Source organism: Ammodytes marinus (assembly GCF_949987685.1).
Source record: "Ammodytes marinus genome assembly, chromosome: 9".
In the NCBI taxonomy this organism is placed as follows: domain Eukaryota; kingdom Metazoa; phylum Chordata; class Actinopteri; order Uranoscopiformes; family Ammodytidae; genus Ammodytes; species Ammodytes marinus.
Window position 1 is genome coordinate 18,948,482 of NC_137213.1, and position 22,321 is coordinate 18,970,802.

Consider the following 22,321-nt stretch of genomic DNA (forward strand, 5'->3'; position numbering starts at 1 on the left):
TTGGTTACATTACAACATAAAGTTGATTAAGTATATCAGCTTCAGAACAACCCCCCCACCCCCCCCCCCCCCCCCCCCATATGGTCATTAGATTCACTTACAAAACAAGCCACTGTTTTATGACATTTAAACACATACTATCAGCTTATGTAATGTTTCTGACCTTGCTGCATGCACTGAAAGCCTTTTTGTTATGCGGGCTAGAGCACAGCTTTGTGTATATAAGGTAGTGTGCCACCAAGAACATACTGTTATAACTAAAGGGAAGCACTGCACTGCCTCCAAGGCCTTTTCTGTGTCCGGGCTGTTGTGTTGGTGCATTCAACCCCGTTCAATGAGGGAGAAAAGGAGTGCCTATTGCTCAGTGGGTGAAACATTAACTTTTCTCTAAAAATGATTTTCTTAGTGTAGCCTGTATTTTACAATTACTGTTAAATTCTGCTGCTTTGTCTGAAGGAGTGCAGCAGAAACTAGATTATAACACCCCTGAATGGGAAGGATTACATTTAATTTAGCTAATGTTTGTTCACACAGAGGCATCTATACTCTCAGAAGGCTTAAGTCGCAGTCAGCAGGCGAGTGGACTTTGGAGGAGCGAAGAAGGTTAGTTAGTATAGGGGGCGTCCCCAGCCATTCATCAAAACAGACAGCTGTGGGATGAGGTCCCCTTTATATTGGCTGTGTGTGTGAATGTACAGGCATGTGTTATTTAAAGCCTGATCTATCATCCCTATACCACCAAATCCATAGGTCTATCAAGCAGTGTCATTGGCCAAATCCATGAACATTGATCAAAGAATGTCAGTTTTGAAATGAGAAAAAAAATAATGACACACAAGCACAAGTACACATAACGTGCAGGGGTTTAATTTTCTCATGTGAGCACAAAAACACACAATGCAAACAAAGCTGCTGACTCTGAGGAAGCTTGGGCGAAGCAATTCACAATACCACACTCTTTATTCTGTATACTTCATATACAGTGGCCTCTCAGGTCTGTAATAACCATTACAGCCCACAGCGTGAAAGCGTTGCATAGAAAAATAATATATTGGTGCTCTGGTGACTTCAGGTCAGTGCTAAAGTAAAAGTTATATGGTCATTAGATTCATCCCCATAGACATCTCATCGCAATCTTAATTTTCAATGAGGAATGACAGTATTTTGTGTTGGCCGTTAAGAGGAAAGCTCATAAAGTATTTGATATTTCCTGAAGATGGAACTCAACATTGATTCTAAATGAAAGGACAATATTTATTGTCTGGGGACCAAGATCCAAACTATACTCCACGGCAATCCGATTGTTACCTGTCCCATGCTTTGGATGAATAACAGTCTTTCCCTGCACAAAATTTCAAGCATGTTTATGAGCGATTCCTCCCAGGATTTTTATAATTGAATGTGCACATTTTATGGTTGACTCTTAATAGATGGGTATTTATTTTTTAACCCCAGGAATGACCCACGTTTTTCTCAAAAATTTCTCCAATATGCACAGGAATTTTCTTATCACTGAAAGCAGTCTCTAAAAATACAACCATGTAAAGGATATTGCGTCATCAGCACACACCAGGGACTAATGAATTTGAGTAAGTACCATACCTTCTCACATCACGCCGCAAACATAAAAAGTAAACCAAATATTTCAGTACAACAGACAGCTGAACAATGTGCAACATGAGATGGCAAAATGATCCTCAAACAATATAGCTGCCATGATGACATATATGCGAACGTGGTCCCACCCTAGCTTACAAAGAAGCAGTGCTCAACATTGTATATATTTACAAAGAGTTCAGAGCTGTGGATGCGATACATTTCTTTCTTATTGAGGGTGCAGTGACTGGGAGCCCAATGCACTGCAAGTGGAGATATGTGTATTGTTTTCTCCAGGTCTTGTGCTTCCCCATGTTGTAGTACATACAGGTACAGTACCTATGAGAGCAAAGTCCTTGCCTACACAGAAGCCTGCATTCTATATTATAATGGGTCAGACTTCATCTTACTTGTATTTTTGTGAGTACGGTTTGTGATGTGAAAGGCAGCAGGAACCAAGCAGCATCCACAGCAGCAGGATCCGGAAGCTAATTGTTATAGGTCCCTAAGATGCATATCTTTTTTAATGGCCAATGGTAATTTGGCCTTGAAAAATAAAACTTTTAATTTTACTACTATTTTGAGACACTGTGTTGCAGTAGTTATTTCCACCTCTTCTCATGGGTGTTTTTAATAGTGATTCAATTCAGATTATAGAACTTTGTGAAGTTTGAAGACCCACAAGAGACAATCTTTTTAAAGAAAATGCTTGGAATTGAAGCAGCACTCTTATATACAGTATCATGAGTTTTATTCCATAGTATAGGTCGAGTCAAATTGATGGAGTTCCCCTTTAACTTTGACCTGTTTTTTGTAAGAAACAGCATCTCTCATGTTGTCCAACTCAGCAATGTTAGTTGCTGCAACAAGGTTCCATGGCTGAATCAAAACTTTATGGTTTATATTATTTAAAGAAAGACAGCAGTGAGCTTTCCTCTTCTGGCTTCCAATGTCCTTCTCAAGTACATCTGGGATCCCCCCCCCCCAGGCGGATATGGATGGACTGAGCCACTGGATGATACAATGAGAGGGGAATGGCACAAAGTCCTCTTTTGGCCAGTTGTTAAAAAGTCAGTTCCATCCATCCTCCAAAATGAATTTAAAATGTCCTCGGAACCCAAACACTGAGGAAGACACTACACACACACACATATTGGTGGACGCATTGTTTTTCTACAGAGATATCATATACCAGGAGTAAATCTCTCATGTTCATGTATAATTCACACCCTGGCGAATATATACATGCTAAATGTAAATCCTTCTGGGTTGCAATCAGAAATGGGAGCAAGTTCATGTGCAGTCTCTGGGCATGACACAGGAGCATGGGTTCAGCACTCTGGCTTCAGATGTTAATGTGTAGACTTATGTATGTATGAGTCCAGGTGTCCCCAGGCATATCCTTGTTATCTTCTGGCCCCAATTCAAAGTTTATGTGGCACAAACATGGCACCCTCCTCCTCCTAGAGGGCCTGCTCTGTGCTGGAGGCGGAGATGTCCAGGAGTCTCCAGGCCGCGTCTGGGTTCAGCTCCTCTTGGTCACGACACAACGCCCAGACGTGCATCATCCTCATCACCTTCCCCTGTTATGGAGAGGGTGGAGGGTTTAGGTTCAAATGTTCAGATATACAGCGGTGACCAACCATAACTCAATAAACATCTTCCTGGTTTGGCTTGTGATGAGGATTTACGAAGCAACTCGCTTAACAGACTTGACGCAATATGTTTAAAAGGAGAAGTAAGCGATATTCTTTTGTTAATATTTGTGTTAAATCACTCTATATCCATTTCGAGTATCCCCCTCGTTTTTATCCAATCAGGAGACAGAGCGCTATAAAGAGACGGGTCTCTGTGCCCGTGAACGATGACTCGCTGCACTCCATCGCAGCACTATCTGACGAAGACGGCTGCGCGTTCATGTGGTGGTGACGTAGGGGTCGAGGGAGGGGACAGATAGCTGCAGTCACTGACAGGAAGTTAGCTAAAAAGGACCATATTGCTTAGTTCTCCTTTAATATTAACATGATATTTATGACATGTCAGTTTAAATCCTAGTGCAATAGTAAAACAAAGCTGTTGTTGCAACATCAAACATGTGAAAGTAAGTCAAAGACAGATGAGTGTTACAGTGTTCTGCTGAACTAATATAAGCCAACCCAAGTTGTTCACTTCCTTGAAATAATGATGATGATGATGATGATGATATAATTATATCTGATTCACTATGCCTGTACAGGGATTATGAGTTTACTGACCGGATCTCCTTCCACAATGTCTCCTTTGGGGCTGCGGATCACCATGACAACCTGAGCCTGGAAGGTGATGATCAGCACAGGGCCCTGGTCCATCATCTTACCCATCGCTAGCTAAAAAAAAAAAAAAAAAAAAAAACTAAATGAAAAGGGCACTGAACAAGAGTTATTGTCAACCTGATTTCTATTCACACCATGTAAACCATACAATCCTGTGCTTTTGTGCCTTCTTATGTTTGTTACGGGAAATGGATTTTTTTTTTTTATATAATGCACTTTTTAAAAACAGTATCTGCCAGGTGTTCACATGTAGAACCACTTACATCAATGTTATCAATGTCGAGGATTTTGGACTGGAAGAGGAGCCCCAGCGCTCTGGCCTGCTGGATGGGGTGAGCCAGCTGACTGTAAGTCTAAGGACAGATACAAGGAAAGAAAAGACACGTTTAACATGTGAAAGCTTTCACATACACTATATGACAACTAAAGTGGACAGACTAGTAATTATTTTGTTTGGATAACTTTGATTTTTTTGTGTGTAAAAACATCAAAAGAGAGAACCAAACAGACCAAAAAGGGACTACACATTGTTGGGTGGCAGCACGTGTCCTTGTAATTATGTTACTATGTTGAATTTATTTAGTTGATTTAATGGAAAAACTTACAGCTTCATAGCACCAGTCTTTTAATACATCCAGCTCTCCACGGATCATAGCCTGCAGGAAGGACAGTGATAGTATTAGATGACTGTTTACAACAGAGGGGTATTTCACAATAAATTAGACTGCATTTCAGTCAAGTATTTATCTTTCAAGTCACACTTCCAAAAAGTGTATTCATTAAATAACAACAACAACAACTGAGGTAAGAGGATTTTTAAAAATATAAACAAACACAGTTCAACCAAAAGGCCTTTTCTTGTACGCAAAATCACAACAAATCTTCTTTTCACTAGAACACATTCCTTATTTAATCAATACAACAACTGTTTGGAGTTTTTCCCTTTCATCAAAAATGTGAACTTTAGCTTTAAAATGTGACAGTTGCAGGCCGACTTTAATCATTCTAACAAGATAAGTCACAAATTCAATAATGGAATCTGAACTTAGTCGGCTGGAGTACAAATTCACATTTAATAAAGCAAGACCTTCATCAATAAGTCGTCTATTTATCGTACAGAATTTAAATGGGGAGACAGAGAGAGAGGGGGGATGACATGAAGTAAAGGTCAACGGGTCGGATTCGAACCCTGCAACGAGGCCTGAGCCAACATGGTACTATCCACTACGCCACCGGAGCGCCCTGTTTATTGGCATCTCTAACGAAAAACTCCTTGGGTATGGAGAAAGGGTGAGTGAAGCAGACAAAGAGCAAACTGTGAGTCTGAAGAAGCTGGAAGAAGAGTGTGTTTACCTCCAGTATGTTAGGGATGATGTCTTTCTCACACTGTTTGAGAAAGGAGTCTTTGTCGAAGTTGGGGTCCGCCTTCACGATCTCAGTCAGCACCTCGGACATCTCTGTCTTAGAGAAAAGACCACCTGGAAAACAAACAACCACAACATTGACAGCAGCAACAACAAAGAGGTCGATTCTTCAACTAGGACGTTAACAAATATTAGTTTTCTATAAAACAGCATATGGCAACGACATGGAACATAAGTTTACATAAGTTTAAAGGCGCACTATGCAGTTTCAGTGGAGGGGGGATTTGTTTACATTTGCAGAGCCTGCAGTTAGTTTACGAAACATATTTTCTCAACATGTAATTCTTTGCATTGAATAATTCTATTATCAAAAATCAAAAGAAAATTATTTTCAGGGAACCTGAAACCACCAAACGTAATACTAGAATATGTTTGAAAAACAAACTGTGGGCCCTGCTGCTGTAAACAACAACAGTGAAACAGTAACTTTTCAGGAAGATTTATAACTTCAAAACAGGGATCACATTTTCCTGTGAGGAAAGTTTGTTTATTCAGTTATGAGACTATACCTTAGAAAATGTTCACTTCTCTGAAACACCCAACGTTACATAGTGCACCTTTCTTCATAGTGCAAGATTTCAGGTTATAATTCGGTTCAATTATATAGTCAGATTCATCCATATAAGCATGTTCTTAGGGACTTCCACAGTCAAACTTTCTCTTTCGTGGCTTTCAACGCATTGCTTATTTCAGAATGGGAAGTGACAATGAGAACTCTCTTCAACATCAATGTCAACTTTTGTGGAGCGTTTACCTAGGAAGTCAGTGACTTTGTCGGTCACCGCCCGGGATGCTCTGACGAGGCTGTTGTCACTTTCATCATATTTCATCTTCATGTCAAAGAACCCTATGGGAAAAGTAAAGGCAAACCTGTGATCAGCATAAGATTGATAGAAAATGACATGAATGTTTTACAAGTTGATTAAAAACCTGCGCCAGTGGACAGCTTATGAGCACTTTGTTTAAGATAAACTAATTCAGTTCAGGTGTCTGGTGTTTATGTTCTGTAAGGAATCTGGTGCCACCTGCTGCCTGTAAAGGGAAATTATGCATATGTGTACAGTAGTGTAGTCGTACAGTAGCATTTGACAACAATTCCATATTATCTGAGCTAATAAATCTATGAGGTTATTCTTACTGTTAAAAACGACGTTGTTGTCCTTGAAATCCTTCCACTGCTGGGACCACTTTGAATCCTTGTGGAGAACGACACCCATAGCATCTCTGCATCACAGAATGCAAGAAAATTCCTTCCATCATTAAGAGTCCTTTCACATGCGGTTATGGATAAATGGGGAACATACACTGAACAAATGAAGACATTTTTTTTACTCACTCATTGGCCTCGAACACTCTGGAGTCAATGTCGGCTCCTTTGGAAGAGGACTCGGTTCTCTTCCTCAGCTGAGAGGGAGCTCTGTACGGGCCCGCATCACCCACATCTATCTCCTTCTTCATGGTCTCCACACCCTATGGAGATCACGCACTATTATGACCAACTCACTAGAAGAGCTATTGTTTATTTAGATTATGCTACAAGACGCTAGTCCAGAGCAGCTGTCATTGGGAGGGTAAAACGCATGGAAACCAATGGATAATATGTTGTTTATATCTTCTAACCTGTGAGATGGCCCTGAATGCGCCACTTTTTCCCAGTTTTTCTCCTCCTTTGGACACAGACTCTGCAGAGTGCATGGCCGACCTGGCAGCCTCCTCTACACCTTCCTTGATCTTCTTCCCGATGTCAGTACGAGTCACCTCCTCAAGACCCTATGTCCAAACGACAATACATTCACACACACACACACACACACACACACACACACACACACACACACACACACACACACACACACACACACACACACACACATACACACACACATACACACACACAAATCCCAATGATTCAGTGTATAAGGTTTAATATGTAATATTTCTGGAAAACCAAGTAGACTTAAAGATGGAGTCTGCGATTCTGGAGAATACTTGTTGTCAAAATCACTTTGTCATTTTGACAATAAGCGTTCTCCAGAATCCCTGACTCCACCTTTAACTTTTTTCATGTACTTTTGGACATTTTACACAGCAATATCAAACATTTGACCATGTGAAGACATAAGGTAAAACGTAAGGAGATTGGACAAGAGGAAAAAAAATCCAAAACGGATTTATCCATCACTGGTATAAAAACTCCATAAATATTGTAAAGCAGAAGACTTGATGATGCCTCACCTCCTTGACGGTCTCTGACAGGGAGCCAAAGGTCTTCTTAAACACCTCTGAACTTTTCACCGTCTCAGCCTCTATAGATTTCTAATGAAGGGAATTACACAAAACAATGTGATCATGTTACAAAAAAAATTATGCAAAGCAAACTTGAGTTGACGCAAAAAAAATGAAATTTTTATTTGATGACCCAGAGAAAGATTTGCTTTAATAAAATGTTCATTACATATTTCTTGCGGGCTTGTTGGAGAGCATCAGACTCCTCCAGCTTCTTTGCCTCTTCTCTGAACTTCTTGATGTTGTCTTTCATCTCCTGATTCTTACTGAACTCCTGACGAAGGTTATCCACAAACTCTCCCAGGAAACCTTTACGTCCTCCTGAAGCATATCGGACCTAATGCGGCAAAGACAGACAGGTGTTAGTGTGAACACATTATTCACATATTTCCACTGAAGAGGCTTTCTTTAAATCACTCTGCTCATGTATGTGTAGGAAAGATAACAATTCTTAAAATGACCAAGCAGTCAGATAAAACAACCCAATTTTCAGACTCAAAGTAATTATATATTTTACATATATAGCCGTTTATTTCCTTTGATGTAATCGACAATGAGTATATTTGGCATTGAAAGGTGAATGGCAGCGTTCGGTGTGTGTGTGTGTACCTGCACAGCTGCAGTTGGCCTCCCATGTATCCTGTAGGCATCTCCTCTCCACACTGAAGAGGCCACAGACCGGGAGCAGAGGACCAGGGCACGTCTGCCAACCAGCTGCAACGGGTACAAAGTAACACAGAGTCAGGTTAATAATTAGTTCTGCACTGACAATAATGTGCGAGGTTGGGAGCGCCCTTAGCTCAGTTGGTAGGTCCCCCCCCCCCCCCCTGGGCCTCGGCCGGCAGCGGACCCGGGTTCGATTCCAGCCCGCGGTTGTTCTCTGCATGTCACTCCCCTCTCTGCCCCATTTCAACTCTGTCTCTACACTATCAATGAAGCATAAAAATGCCAAAAATATATATAAAAAAAATAAAAAAAATATTTGGTTGTGAGGCTAATTGTAAAGAACACATTCAATAGATTAGTTTTGGTTGTTTGCAGTGCAGAAGTTCACATCTAGGTGTCTTGCCTAAAAGCGACACCTTGCCAGGCTACATGTAACCATTGTCTCAACAGCTTACACATATGATAACAATAGCCTTGACAACAGCTCCAATTTTCTTTGGCATTGATTCTTCAAGGCTCTACTCAATGGATTGACCCCACATTAGCCGGACATAAGCGTACAACCACTCACAGTATAACAGAGACACTGGAGCCGATACCAAACCCTCAAGTCTGTAACATATTCTTCTTCTTATTGAAACACGAGTCGTCTAAGCAAACTTTGTTACTGAAGCTTTTTGTAGTGTGTTCCCTTATACAGTATATATTTCCTCTTAAAATCTCGACCCAAAAAAAAAAAAAAACTATTCAAATGGGCCTACCAAACCTGCTTTTGTTAAGATTTATTTTACTTCCCTTTCACGAGTGGTAACATTACTGTGACTGCAATTCTGCAAAACAGGAATTTTACCTACATTGTCACATTGGATGCCTTACATATATCCAGCTGTTTTGGTGAGTGATACATTAAATGGTGATCCCCCCCCCCCAGTTGTATACAGAAATGGTCAGACAGTAACACAGTATGTCTGTAAAGCACATGGGGTGTAGGTAACAGCAGTCAAAGTTATGTGATAAGCTATGATTAAAAAATTATTGCACAGACAATATAGCTGAAGCTCCTATTCAAGTAAAATAATGTAGCTGTTGTGAGAAAAAGAACATATACTGTGTTTAAAGCAAAGAGTTTTATTCAAACAATAGAGGCTTCATGTTCCTGGATCCTAAGAACAGAGACAGACTGTTTACTGCTTCAGGGGGGGTAGGGATAGGTGACACTGCAGGGGGTTTTGTGTACAAGACAATAGAGGGGGTGCTGTTTGAGTGCTTCTAGAATAACCGTTTGATATAGGCCTACAGGAGTAATACAAGATAAATAAGCATGCCAACATTTCAGTCAGGAGATTTAGACCATATGCAATAATTCCCATTACATAGCCTAATGGCTTTTAAAATGTGTAATAACATAGGTGTGGATACAAACATACCTGAAAGACATAACACCCCATTATTTAACCTCTTGTGTTTCATAACGACTAGAAACGATGCGTCAGTGCCTTATAGCCTACTACAGTCTATGGTCGACTCGTCAGTGCCTGAGTTTATGTATGAGTCTCACTTTTTACCCACATTTTACAAAATATAAGTGCACACACAGCCATCTTTGCACCTACAAACCTTAAACATACTGTTAATATAAGAAGCTGATATGTTAACAGGAACATTGACTACCCAGCGGTGTGTCTGATGTAACACGGCCTATTCTAATGGACATCTCGAGCCCAACATTCATTGATTCATAACAACCTAAGAAACCCCCCTCCACATGAACCGGACGCGAGAAGATTGACTACAAAACCGCTTATTCCTTTCCCCTTCGCCAAACTGTCTGCTGGAGACCGGAGAGCTGCAATTAAAGACATGAAAGATTGACTTACATCGTAGCACCGACACACGGAGGCTGCCATCTTGATCTTGAAATGCACGGAGCAGCCAGGGAGCAGCACGTGCATCCGGGTCTGCAGCAGCTGACCTTCCTCTCGTCCAATAAGAGCGGGCCCACTGGTCTTGAGGCGGGGCCAGCTGTCAGCACGACTTAAAAGAGAAATCAGCCCTACATTTTTTCAATTTATGTAGGCCTACTGTATATAACTATCCTACACTGTACTCTTGTGTTGTTATTCAGTAACTAGTTGACACAGTTTAAAGCAAATTTACTTTATTTTAGCTCATTAAGCTATTTCCAAATGGGTTCAATTTGAAAGCACAGTTACAATGAGTCAGAAAATGTCCCAATATGTCCCAATAACCTAAAATCACCATTGGTGCATTTGATGTCCTTGGAGTTACACATTGTTACATAGCCTTATCATATTGTTACAAAAGCACAGTCACTGTCACAACATCCAGTAGCCTACTATATCATGAAAAGCCAATTACATATAGTAGGCATTTTTGTTTACTCTTTCAATTCATCAATTGATCAAGATATTTTTGTAATTTCAGTAACGACAAAGAATTCAGTCATATAATTTGATTTAGATTTTAAAATATAAATCTGTCACCCAAAATTGCACTAGGCCTACAGTATTCATAAGTCACTTGATAAACCTATTACACAAACAACAAAAAAGCACAGAAAAATACTAAGCAGAATAGACATAAAGGCTAAAAGAAATAGAAAAACTGAAGAAAAATGGCCTCCTTTCTTTTCATTTGATGTGAAAGTAGACTGAATTCAAACGATGTGAACATCCTTTGTATAGCCTGACCCTGCTGTCTGTCACTCACTTCTTTCATTCAAAATTAGGCTGTGTGTCCGACACACGGGGATGCTCTCTGCTGGCATTCCACCAGTTAAGGAGCGCCCCCGCGAGGAAGGTATTTGAAGCGTAGGGACTCCTCCCCTCCCTCTGCAGAGTTGGGAGCTTTTCCCCTTCTGCGGCCAGCTCGCCTTGACAGCCAGAACTGGCGCAGTCTCAGCACAAACCCTTTGGCCAATATTTATTTTTCTCCTGGCGTATAAAGACAATTCAAATCCACACTTTTCACACACCTTCTTCCGGACACAAGCGTTGGAGCGGCCTCGTCGTCTAGAATGGGGAACCGTGACGATGAATACGATTTCTTGTTCAAAGGTATGAAAAAGAAAAAAAAAGAAAAACGATGACTGCATTCCCCCTTTACAGAGGCTCACGTTGGAGCTGTGATTTACAAATGCCTATACATAGCCTAGCCTATATCTTATTTTCGCTCTTAGATCTGCTTTTTCTAAGGAAACATAGCCTTGGTAACTATGTGTTTATATAAAAACTGCCCGGATGGTGTTACAACATAATGCTGTCATTGTAACATTACAGCGCCTGCAGCTATATTTATAGGTGGAGGATGCAACACCCTACCCGCGCTCAGCCTTTTGTATTCAACTTTCATCAGCTCGTCTGAGTGAACAGTTTCCTCATTTATTGAATGACTGTGACTGTTGATGTGTTTCTAGGTTTCTACACAGTCCCACATCTTTAGGCCTGTGAACGTCTCCTGATCAATACGATTGGGGATCCAGCTCTTTACTGACGCTAAACAATGCTCACACTCGCTCCTAACTTTGCGAAATGGCGTTATAATGGACGATCAATAGGCCCTATCAGAGAAGACGCGGTCCCTGACTCGGGTCCGTCCCTGTGTTTATCTTTAGTGCTCAGTTGGGTCCAGAATGCCTCCCTTTGATCGCGATAACAGCTCCTGTGGCACATTAACATCCTGGGCCTGTATAAGGCAAATGGCCATTTGGAAGTAACAAAGTATCCTCTGTGGGATGAAAAGGGCATCTGCCGGAGGCGAGGGCTCTCTCTCTCTCTCTCTCTCTCTCTCTCTCTCTCTCTCTCTCTCCCGAGCCATCGTCTGTGTACCCGGCCGAAACAGGAAGGGAAAGGCAGCCAAAACTGTCGATTCAGGTTGTGATGAAGCCTGTTATCAGCTTCCTGCAGCCTGGACCAGCGCGATGTGGAGGGACAAAGTTGGGCTCGATTTCCGTTGTGTGGAGGAAGACAGAAAAGTTGAGAAAACAAAAGGGCTCCACCTTTGCTCTGCTGCTGCTGTGCTGGGAACAGCAGCCACCTCAACAGCCCCTTACAATCAATCACTTTAGACCCCATAACAACTGATCCGTGTTGTCAGTTCACGCGTAAGGGTGCTTGACACTTTGTATTGTAGTGCACTTGTGGTTCTTTTAGATGTTTTCATTATGAGATTCCCACATGTAGGATAGTCCTTCTCAGTGTTGGTGTCACTTTCCCACAGTTGTTTTTGTAGACGGCTCTTGAACATTTAAATTAGGGTTCAACAGAACTTACATCAGGTAAGTTTTGACTGGGCTAAACTGTTGATTTAAAAGGTCAAGCATATGCAGTCTATTGCAGGGCGAGCAAAGCCTCATTTATTCAGCTGAGAATATTTTGCTCAGTGAAAAAGCTATGTAAGACAAACAGATCATTGAAGCATATTCTTCAATACAACTTTTTCCTCATCTTTATGATGAATGGTGGATCAGAAATCAAACTTTCTTTAATTTCGGATACTTATGATATAAGTCATTACAGCTTTGTTGTATCTATTTTCTTTTACAGTCCTTTCTTTTTGACATTTTCTGGATCTATTAATACATGCCCACTCCCTATACCTCTCCTATCACACATACACAGAGTATACTAACACACTTATGTCATCTTTTTCCCTCTCTCCCTTCCCTTCTTTCTTCTTCCTCCCTCTCTCCCTCCCTGTCTGTGCTTCCAAAGTTGTATTAATTGGGGACTCGGGCGTAGGGAAGAGCAACCTGCTCTCTCGATTCACACGGAATGAGTTCAACCTAGAGAGTAAGAGCACCATCGGGGTGGAGTTTGCCACGCGCAGCATCCAGGTGGACGGCAAGACGATAAAGGCTCAGATCTGGGACACAGCGGGACAGGAGCGCTACAGAGCCATCACCTCAGCGTGAGTCCACATAGACAGTCCTGAGTCCTGCCTTGTGTCACCTGAAAAAACCCTCAGTGTGGGGGGGAAATGCTTGAGTGGTGCAGTCACAATTTACCACTTTACCCTTCAGATTAGATCACTTTAAATAAGGCAGATTTTATTTAATTTTTTTGCTACATAAGGGGTGATGCTCAACGAGGCTTAACATATAGGTTTAATCTTCCTTGAGTTAGACACCACCAGGCGCCCTTCTCCCTTCGTGCCCTTGAAGACAGGAAGCAAATTGTCACTTTGACACATATTTCTCACATAATTGAATTCAAGACCCAAAGAAGGGAAAATAAATAGAATATGAGTCCACTTCAAGTGAACATATTGCAAAAGTTTTAAAAAGGGCTGAATGAGATGCCGTGAACCTGGTTAACATGATAATGTGACATCACAACAATGACAAGAAAAAGGACGCATATTGAACTAACTGTATATTCTGGATAAGTAGCCTATTTTCGAAGGCAAAATAAATAAGTTGGTCATGAAAGAATAGCTGGAATGAGTTTTAGGGATAAAACCAGAACAAAAATTGGACTTCATATGGACCTGCTGCAGACGCCCTGATGTTATACCTTTGTTTTCTTTGCTCTTGTTTCTAGATACTACAGAGGAGCAGTGGGGGCTCTCTTAGTGTATGACATCGCCAAACACCTGACCTATGAGAATGTAGAGCGCTGGCTGAAGGAGCTGAGGGACCACGCAGACAACAACATCGTCATCATGCTGGTGGGCAACAAGAGCGACCTTCGCCACCTCAGGGCCGTGCCCACGGACGAGGCCCGGGCCTTTGCAGGTATACCAGAGCTTTACTAAAATTACACAGGGAAGGCTTAATATGGGAGATATCAAATGGAATATGACACCATATGCTTTAATTTGTAAATAAGTGTACTCCAGTTGAATGCAGGGTGCTCTTAAAGTCACTTAGGAAATAAAGAATAGCACTAAAGCTTACTTGACGAACACTTGCCCCAAGCCAAGGATGTAGTTAACAAACCTTTATTGTTTAGGGCATGTCAAGAGTAAAAAAAGTCTCATAACGCAGACTAGTTTCAACCCACACTGGGTCTTCTTCAGGGCAGGACTGAAAAGACAATCAAACAGAGTGATTGTAATTCCTTTGATTATGACTGTCATATAGCTTAGGTAACTTACATAGATACAATTCTTAATGCATAATCACAGTGGTGGTTATATTGAAAAAAAAGAAGACTCATAAATACATACATGGCTTTTTAACTACATCCCTGGCTTGGTGCCAGTGTGCCTGAAGTAAGCGCTACTGTTTCCTTTTTTTTCGGCCTTAATATTGGGGTCTGGCAAGGGATTTTTTTAATACATTTATATTTTTATACTAAAGAGATTTGATATGTATAACAATCTATATGTTGCCAGTCGCCTTTGCTGATCACCATCATGATAGAAACCTTTATGTGGTTGGTTCCCTGGTTCTCTCCGTCTCTAGTCATGGACTGCTGTTAAATGTATGTTTCCTTGTGTTTCCCCTTTAGAGAAGAACAATCTATCATTCATAGAAACTTCAGCCCTCGACTCGACAAACGTTGAAGAAGCCTTCAAGAACATCCTCACAGGTATGCTTGATGTTACCACTGTTGATATCCTACCTGAATAATAAAGCCATGTACTGTTAGCTGAACTTTTCACCATTACCAGACCTGGATCTAATAACATACCATTAGACTACTATGTGAAATCTTAGCTGTAACTGATTTTAAGCCCACAAGCTTTAAGAAGTTTTCGGCCGCTAAACTTTTTTGTGATGTAAGAAGAACAGAGAGCTTACACCTGAAGTCTATTTTGTAACCTGATTTTGATATTGACAAAGAGAAAACATTTTGTAACTGGAAAAAACAAAAGGGTAATTTCTGATTACTAATCTCTTAGGTTTACCAGCATAGCTTCCTCTTACTGTAACTTAAGTAACTGAAGTATCAACTTCCCAAAAATTATCTCAGCCCTGCTTTCACCTATAAGTTTCAGCATCATTGTGTGAGTTTAAAAAAATCATAAATCAAATTTACAACGGTTTGCCAAATGACCCCACATCAACCAGGCATACTTGATGCCAGTCCATCCAAAAACCTCTACAGAATTTAGGGGTCTGATTGGGTTTCCATTCCATCTTCTCCAAAAACAGAAATCTACCGCATCGTGTCACAGAAACAGATTGCCGAGCGGTCCGCCCATGACGAGTCCCCGGGGAACAACGTCGTGGACATCAGTGTTCCGCCCACCACCGACGGCCAGAGGGGGAGCAAACTGCAGTGCTGTCAGAACCTGTAACCCATGGCAACCCTCCCCTCCCTCACCTGGGTCGATTATCAATTGAAAGCCGCAGCGCTGGTGTGCTTCCATCCATCAGTTGAGTCAGTTATGTTGCGCCACTAACGACAAATGACAAGAAAAGGTGTTTTTAAATTGTAATCTGACCCAGGTACAATCTTCTACATCCCCCAGTGCAAAAACAGGACTGATGGTTTATGGTACCGCGTTTAGTAGCTACCACAGTTTCCCATGATAGTGCAGCTGAATAGCTTTGGCAGAGACCCTGTAAGCCTATAGACATCTCCTTTGTAGAAGTTTATCGCCATGTATTGGAGGTGGTGACGGTTTGAATCCTGCCTTTTCCAGCTGTACCAGCAGTCCTGTTTTTGGGCTTTCTCCTCCTCCTCGTTCATCATCTCAAAAGTGGTTGTGACGCTGCTAATGCTTATTTCATTTTGTGTAAAATATATTATTTTTTCTGTTATTTTTGTTTTGAAAGCTTGTCCGCTCACATACATTATATTAATGCCATGAAATTAAATTTTACAATATTATTGAGCGGCGTGTGTCTCCCCTCTTTTTGTTTGCAACACATAAAATGATATGCCTGACCTGCAAAGTGACCTTTCCCTTGTGATGCCGACTTATTATATAGAAATGTAACATTAGATAGTTTGGGTCTGAATATAATTTATTGGAGATGTAAGATGATACTTGGGGTGAAAAAGAAGAAAAAACAAAGTTGTGCGACACAAATTTGTATTCACTTTTCAGACATTCAACATAATCTTTGCTCTTTCTGTAAAATATTTGACCATTCCATCTCTTTAGGTCTTGAATAATTATTTTTTTAAATCTATTTTAGAAGGTTAAAAAAGGGAAACCATTCTTAAGTACAGATGTTAAAGAAACATATTACATGTGACAAGGAGCTCCAACTTCTATCAAAATGTCAAAAGCCAAAAAGGATAGGAACCAACAACATATGTGTGTATTAGCAATGTTTTATATTTTATAAATTAATGTTTTCACATGATTAATCAAGAATGTAACTATTACTGTAAATGAAGTGTAGTGGATCAGAAGTATAAATAGATTGAAGTTAAAATACTCAAGTACCTGAAATTGTACTGGAGTAGATGTCATATTTGTGGTATGCACTTCGACTCAGCTATAAATTATAAATATTAATGGTTTAACATCACAAATTAAATGGGAAAACAATTGAAAGTATTACAAAAAAAAAAAAAGAGAAATTTCAAAGCATTTCCCTCCACAGTGAGTGGATATTAGACATAATTCCTTAGATAACATGAAGTTCATTAGAGGATGAATTACCTGAAACCACCAGACAAGTCACATTCCACACTGAATTAGTCCAGGAGTCCCACGTGTTTTATTGCACAAAAACCCAACGTTTCCAGGGGATGCAGCAGGAAGACTACAATAACACAAAATACTTTCCTTTTTTAAGCATATGCTGGATACATTGATTGACACCTCAGAAACGCATTTCTCTCTTTTGTACCCCCCATTTTTTTTACAGGGTACCAGCCTGCTCTGATACATCTGAGTTTTTAATACAGGAAAAAACATCTGTAATCTCACTATTCAGAGCACGGTGTCTCTTCTTTTGTAAATTGCATCACTTGTGATGGACGTAACTACAGGTCATTACTAGGCAGCTCAATTAATGAATGGTGCATTTACATGTGGAGCAGGGCCTTTGCTAATTCACTATTATGACAATAGTAGAGACATCACCCAATTAGAATGTAAACACTTTTCCGCACCTTTAATACTATTCCCTTATACATGACTGCTCTGCCGTTTCACGGCTGCAGTTCGTTTTTTCCATTATACTACAATCTTCACTGACCCCGTGACTAGAGTGATAAATACGTGATGCCTTAGCTGTTGTCGGAACAGAAAAGGGATTTGAGTTTAAGCCGTCATACAGCAATGAAAAAGCTTTAACAGGACACTTTAAAAGGGTTCAGATTATGGACAAGAACATTGGCATGAGCGACTGTCGCCCTCTATTTGTCAAGAAAGAATATTCACAGAAAGACTTTGTCAATCGTGTTTTTAGGATTATTATCCTCTGCCGGGCTATTGGCTGCCCATTGTTCAAAAACAGCTAAATACATTGTGAAGGGGCATGGGGGAATTATAGGTAGTGAATATGTTTCATATTATACTGTAGTAGCATGCTGAATCAGTTATATCCTGCTACGTTAGCTTGTGTCTTAGTATTTCATAAGTTTTTGTCACGGCCATACAGTTTGACTGGTTAGTTCATTATCCAAGTGTTCAGTCTTTCACATCCCAGCACTGGCTGTCTGCTGACAACTCTGTGTTTCAACATCAACTGTGACTCCGGAATGAGTTCTTCCCACTTTTCTTGTGGCGACACCATAGTAGTTTACATCAAGTGCTTCGATAAAAGAAAACAAGAGGGGGAAGCAGCTCTCCCCTCTCAGAATGGTCCATATGAAGTGCAAAGGTTCATTAATATGATCTTTTTTTTTTTTTTTTTTTTAGAGATTGCTTCAGTGGGCGCTTTTTAAATATTCCTCTCGGGCCCCCTTCTGCACTCATACGATGGTCTCGTCAGTCATTTTCTTGGTCGACTTGGTCGGCACAGAGCGCTGGGTGGTGTGCGCCCCTTTCATGTCGGGCATGAGCAGGCGCACTTTCTGATTGGTCCTCCTCCACTCCGAGTACAACTGACAGTGATACCGAAATGACACCTGAGATTGGATGGAAGGAGAGTGGGTGGGGGCAATGGCAGGAGTTGACAAGAGAACAGACATCAATACAACTGAATGAGATATTTGAGACGGAGTAGTATCAACGCAGGACAGTAACAATGTGCTGACTGACGCTGCAACTGCTGCAGGACAGGTGCTCTCAAGCTTTGAGCTCAAGGGGCTAAAGCTTCCAATTTATAATTTCTAATGAATCAATTCGCTGAAGATCTAAGGAATACGTTCACGAGGAAGGTTTCAGATTCAAATTACACCTTTTTTTCTTTGAAGATTGTTGAATAGGAAAAGGAGCATATTTTACACGCAAGAGTAAGTAAAGGCTTACTCTCACCATCCTCAATGAGACACATGTTTGCGCTTGCATGAACCATTTGGCCAACTCAAACAAATTATTGATCATCTGTGCCAGAGATCATATAGTTACACATGCCTTCACGTCTCTCTACCCTTCGACTTTGTTCCAGTGTTATTCAAGGTCGTACTGGGGCCAGTAAAACGGTCACAAACAATCATTAACAACAGCACCCTAAATTCGTAGGTTTGGTCGCCTTAGTATTGCGTGTGTAGCATTTTTTTTTAACCAAATCCAATGTGGCACACCAAGACATAAAAAAACAAATGTGTGGGTGTGGAGATGTCAGAGAGAAAGAAGACATTCACTCTGTGCTAGCATCTTAACAGCAGTACATGTACATGTGTTTCAGAAAACAAATGTCTCTTTCTCAATTACAGTAGACATAACTTTGAGTAAAGCATTAATTACCAGTGTCCAGAGGATGTAGATGGTGAAGAGGGCGATGGTGAGGGCGATGAGGCCCACAGCCTCCAGTCTGCTCTTGAGCTGCAGGTGGTCCTGGGCTCCCCGGAGACACAGCCAGCCGGAGATGGCAGCCAGCGGCGTGATGAGGAGGAAGCAGGCCATGTCACACAGCAGAGTGCGCTTCTCACTGCGAGGCCCGGGGTCCTTCAGCCACTGAGCAGGATGCAAAAGAGGTCATCAGCCTGATTGAAAACTAGCTTTCTACAGTATCACCTTAGCATAGCCAGTGTTATTTTCATTGACTGATGCATCTTAGTATGCAAAAGACTAATACCACAAAATCAGACAATTAGAGGGGTAATTAAAAAGGTGTTATTTTCCTGAATATCTAATATTGCATTTATGCTAGTGAAAACTAATCCTAATAAATAGAGGCAAAACTCTCTTCAACGTTGGCAAATGATTTCATATTCTGAAGATGCTGCTTTGCTGGCACACTTTCTACACGGCTTAGAATTAATCCCATAGACTTACAATGTACCTGTGAAAGTACAACCCCATAGAAAAATCAGTGTCCCGCACTAGAAATGTCTTGGCACATTCTCATCTTTCAAAAAAATGGCAGTAAAAAGCATTTATCATTTCAGTTAAAAGCCCCTTTACCTGTGTGAGTGGTTGTGGTCGTCGTTCGATGGTGAATTCTGTGTGACAGAGTTCACAGTAGCTGGTGTTGGAGGAGGACAGCCACTTCTCCAAGCAGCTCTTGTGCACTTTGCCCAGCGTGCCGGTGCAGTCGCAGGGTGACAGCAGGGTCTCCCCTCCGGCTCCCTCGTGGCAAATCCGACACATGCCCACATCACTACGGAAGCGGAGCAGAAGTAGACAAACCAGTGTCAACCAAAGTACAAAGTAATGCCAGTGTATTCCATGCGAGTTACTCCTCCTCTTACCTCTGCGAGCTCACTGCTTTGACAACAGTGGAGAGTGGGCGGCCATCTTTAGCCGTAACCTTGGCAATGTATTGGGCCTGCGTCGTAGAGTCAGACTCCTCTGAATCCTTGGAGGCATCGGATTCTGCGTTCCCGGAGTAGTCACAAAGGGAGCCGGGTAGCTGGCAGCAGCCTGATGAAGACATGGCTCAACAGGAGGGGTGACAGTGACTAAGAGGAAGCTGGAAGCCACAGAAGAAGAAGTTGTGATCCTACTCTTCTCCTCTCCTGTTCAACAAATGCCTGGTGATTTATGGCCAGGAGATAAACAAAGGACAGAGTATGAGTGACTTGAAATGACAACATAATGTTTATTCTTGCAAGCTTTTCTTTTCGTATGCCCTTTTGTAAGTCTCAGAGATGCCATGAGAATGTAAGAGAGGGTGACATGACATCCTAAAAAGGAGCAGACAAAGTAAGTTGAGGCTATAGATGTCAAAAAGGCCCGGAAAATGTGTTTGCTAGAAATAAAAACACACATAACCTTAGAAAGAAGTCCCAAAGCCACGCACGGCATCTTAAATAGGCCTAATAATTAAATATTTATAATTGCTGTTGACCAAATGGGTCCATCTGTGCAAAGCATAGCAGTGAGGCCAAGTTATGCTTGCACCCCACAGCAAATTCCTAAAATCAAGATGCCAAAGTTGCAACAAAAAAAAGAGAGAAGAAAAGCCAAATATGTCATGCTGCAGAGAAACGTCCAAAACACATACACAGGACATTTAGCTAGAACCTTTCAATTTGAGTGCTGGTGCAGCCATACACACATGAATTTCATGCTTAAAGTAATTCATACAATAAGTTGGTAATGAGGCCTACTATTCAGTAAATAGGGGTGATATGGTTTTAATAAACCGTGTTGGCCCGCAAATACAGAGTATATCACAGTGTTGTATATACTCTTGAACTATTCTGGCATTGAAAAGTAAAGAAGTATGGTGTCATAATAGGCATACACATGGAAACATGGCGTGTATTTAAACCCCGCACGATAAAGATAAATAAGCCAAACAAGGCTAGCGATGTTGCGAATTAACGCTTATTCTAACAATCGGGTAGCCTTCACACTGTTATCATTAGACCACACACAAAAAATAAAGCCTCGTGCTGTCAGTCAACGCGACCATTGTACGTTTAACGGTACATTGTCTGCTTATATTCGATGGTTAACATATAACACTGAACAGCTCATTTGAGACGATACAGTAGCCGAGCAGCGTTTATGTACCACCGCCCACATCGGCAACATTTATCACAACAAAAGGAAACCAGGTGATGTAGTAGCAACACAGTTGTTAGACAACGCGCTGGTATGTGATGTTAGTGTATAGAAAAACCTGTCAATACGGTGGAAAAACAAGGCGTTAGCGTAAATATACTCACCCTACGGCCTCCACCCCCCCTTTTTCTCGACTGGCCTTGGTCTTGGCCCTGCGTTAACCAGACACGGGCTAGCTGAGCTAAGAGGACAGCCCTTGCTACAAACTATGACATTGACGTCCAACCAAAAAGCCGATAATGCGAGGGGACGCAAAAGAAGACCACGTGCGACGCATCCTCTCCATGGTTTGTAGTGTATCTCCCGCGGGTGATTCCGTTGAGAAGGGTGGGAACAAACGGCGTTACAGCCAGGAATACCCGACACGGCTAGCTGGGCTAACAGGCTAGTAACGGGCAAGCCTCAGCATCCCTCAGCTGTGCTCTGGTCATGTGACACGATGCTGCCTTCAAAGTTATCAGTGATGTTGAAATAACGGTCTCACACACACCAGCTATCAAAGTGACAAATAGGCTACTACGGCTATATATTAACGTTTGTGAGAACTACTGGTAATTGTCTGTCTCTAAGTGTACTGTTCAGGAGGTCAGTGAACATGGAAGTCACAGAAATACTTTTGTTTGCCTTACGTTCTAGATGTAAAATGACCAATGAGACAAGTAGCGCTTCCGACCATTACATTTTACGAGGAGGCCTGAATGCAGCACACGGTACAAAACAATACCAACAAAACGTGTGATTGCGGCTGCTTGGAGATGCTGTGGCTAAAATTCTCCAGTAACTTTTTCCTATCAATGGAGTTTTCTTTTAGGGACACGTCGTCCTCCATCTAGAAAACATCTGTAGTAAGTTATGTCAAGATATAACCACTAGGTGGGAGCATTTAGTCAACCCTTGGGTGTCGCAGCGTTGGGACAGCTGTTTCTCAGGTCTCAGGAGCTTAAAGGGCACGAGATTAGGGTTGGATGGGTTTCTTTTTTTTTAAAA

The 22,321-nt window shown here is 41.4% G+C and overlaps 3 protein-coding genes across 4 annotated transcripts; 1 reads left to right on the forward strand and 2 right to left on the reverse strand.

Annotated features, from left to right (window-relative positions):
• Nucleotides 1–851: 851 nt before the first annotated feature.
• LOC307255163 (mitochondrial import inner membrane translocase subunit TIM44-like) lies at nt 852–10,208 on the reverse strand. Its single transcript, XM_080033799.1, has 13 exons — nt 10,162–10,208; nt 8,228–8,332; nt 7,788–7,955; nt 7,568–7,648; nt 6,953–7,102; nt 6,669–6,802; nt 6,471–6,556; nt 6,087–6,179; nt 5,262–5,386; nt 4,514–4,564; nt 4,172–4,261; nt 3,852–3,962; nt 852–3,179 (listed from the first exon to the last, which is right to left on the reverse strand). The coding sequence occupies exons 1-13, from the start codon at nt 10,189–10,191 to the stop codon at nt 3,060–3,062; spliced, it is 1,344 nt and encodes a 447-aa protein (XP_079889925.1). The 5' UTR covers nt 10,192–10,208; the 3' UTR covers nt 852–3,059.
• A 946-nt stretch (nt 10,209–11,154) lies between these two features.
• Nucleotides 11,155–16,091, forward strand: LOC307255109 (ras-related protein Rab-11B). The gene is made up of 5 exons (XM_080033728.1): nt 11,155–11,361; nt 13,018–13,213; nt 13,846–14,039; nt 14,758–14,838; nt 15,405–16,091. Exons 1-5 carry the CDS (start codon nt 11,322–11,324, stop codon nt 15,548–15,550), a joined length of 657 nt encoding a protein of 218 aa, XP_079889854.1. The 5' UTR covers nt 11,155–11,321; the 3' UTR covers nt 15,551–16,091.
• Nucleotides 16,092–16,357: 266 nt separating this feature from the next.
• LOC307255216 (E3 ubiquitin-protein ligase MARCHF2-like) lies at nt 16,358–21,729 on the reverse strand. 2 transcript variants are annotated; one of them, XM_080033865.1, is made up of 5 exons: nt 21,439–21,729; nt 20,014–20,234; nt 19,727–19,922; nt 19,067–19,276; nt 16,358–18,285 (listed from the first exon to the last, which is right to left on the reverse strand). In XM_080033865.1, the coding sequence occupies exons 2-5, from the start codon at nt 20,196–20,198 to the stop codon at nt 18,130–18,132; spliced, it is 747 nt and encodes a 248-aa protein (XP_079889991.1). In that variant the 5' UTR covers nt 20,199–20,234; nt 21,439–21,729; the 3' UTR covers nt 16,358–18,129. The 2 variants fall into 2 exon arrangements, with proteins under 2 accessions (XP_079889991.1, XP_079889990.1); XM_080033864.1 differs by having other exon boundaries at nt 20,014–20,295.
• Nucleotides 21,730–22,321: the final 592 nt, after the last annotated feature.

Coding starts and splice junctions, on each gene's coding strand:
- LOC307255216 (XM_080033865.1), bottom strand. CDS start 20,198: ATGTCTTCATCAGGCTGCTGCCAGCTACCCGGCTCCCTTTGTGACTAC. Junction 19,923..20,013: donor AAAGCAGTGAGCTCGCAGAG/GTAAGAGGAGGA, acceptor CCGCTTCCGTAG/TGATGTGGGCATGTGTCGGA. Junction 18,286..19,066: donor TCTACATCCTCTGGACACTG/GTAATTAATGCT, acceptor ATCCAATCTCAG/GTGTCATTTCGGTATCACTG.
- LOC307255163 (XM_080033799.1), bottom strand. CDS start 10,191: ATGGCAGCCTCCGTGTGTCGGTGCTACGAT. Junction 4,565..5,261: donor TCATCCCTAACATACTGGAG/GTAAACACACTC, acceptor TCCTTCCTGCAG/GCTATGATCCGTGGAGAGCT. Junction 4,262..4,513: donor AAGACTGGTGCTATGAAGCT/GTAAGTTTTTCC, acceptor ATCTGTCCTTAG/ACTTACAGTCAGCTGGCTCA.
- LOC307255109 (XM_080033728.1), top strand. CDS start 11,322: ATGGGGAACCGTGACGATGAATACGATTTCTTGTTCAAAG. Junction 13,214..13,845: donor TACAGAGCCATCACCTCAGC/GTGAGTCCACAT, acceptor TCTTGTTTCTAG/ATACTACAGAGGAGCAGTGG. Junction 14,040..14,757: donor CGAGGCCCGGGCCTTTGCAG/GTATACCAGAGC, acceptor TTTCCCCTTTAG/AGAAGAACAATCTATCATTC.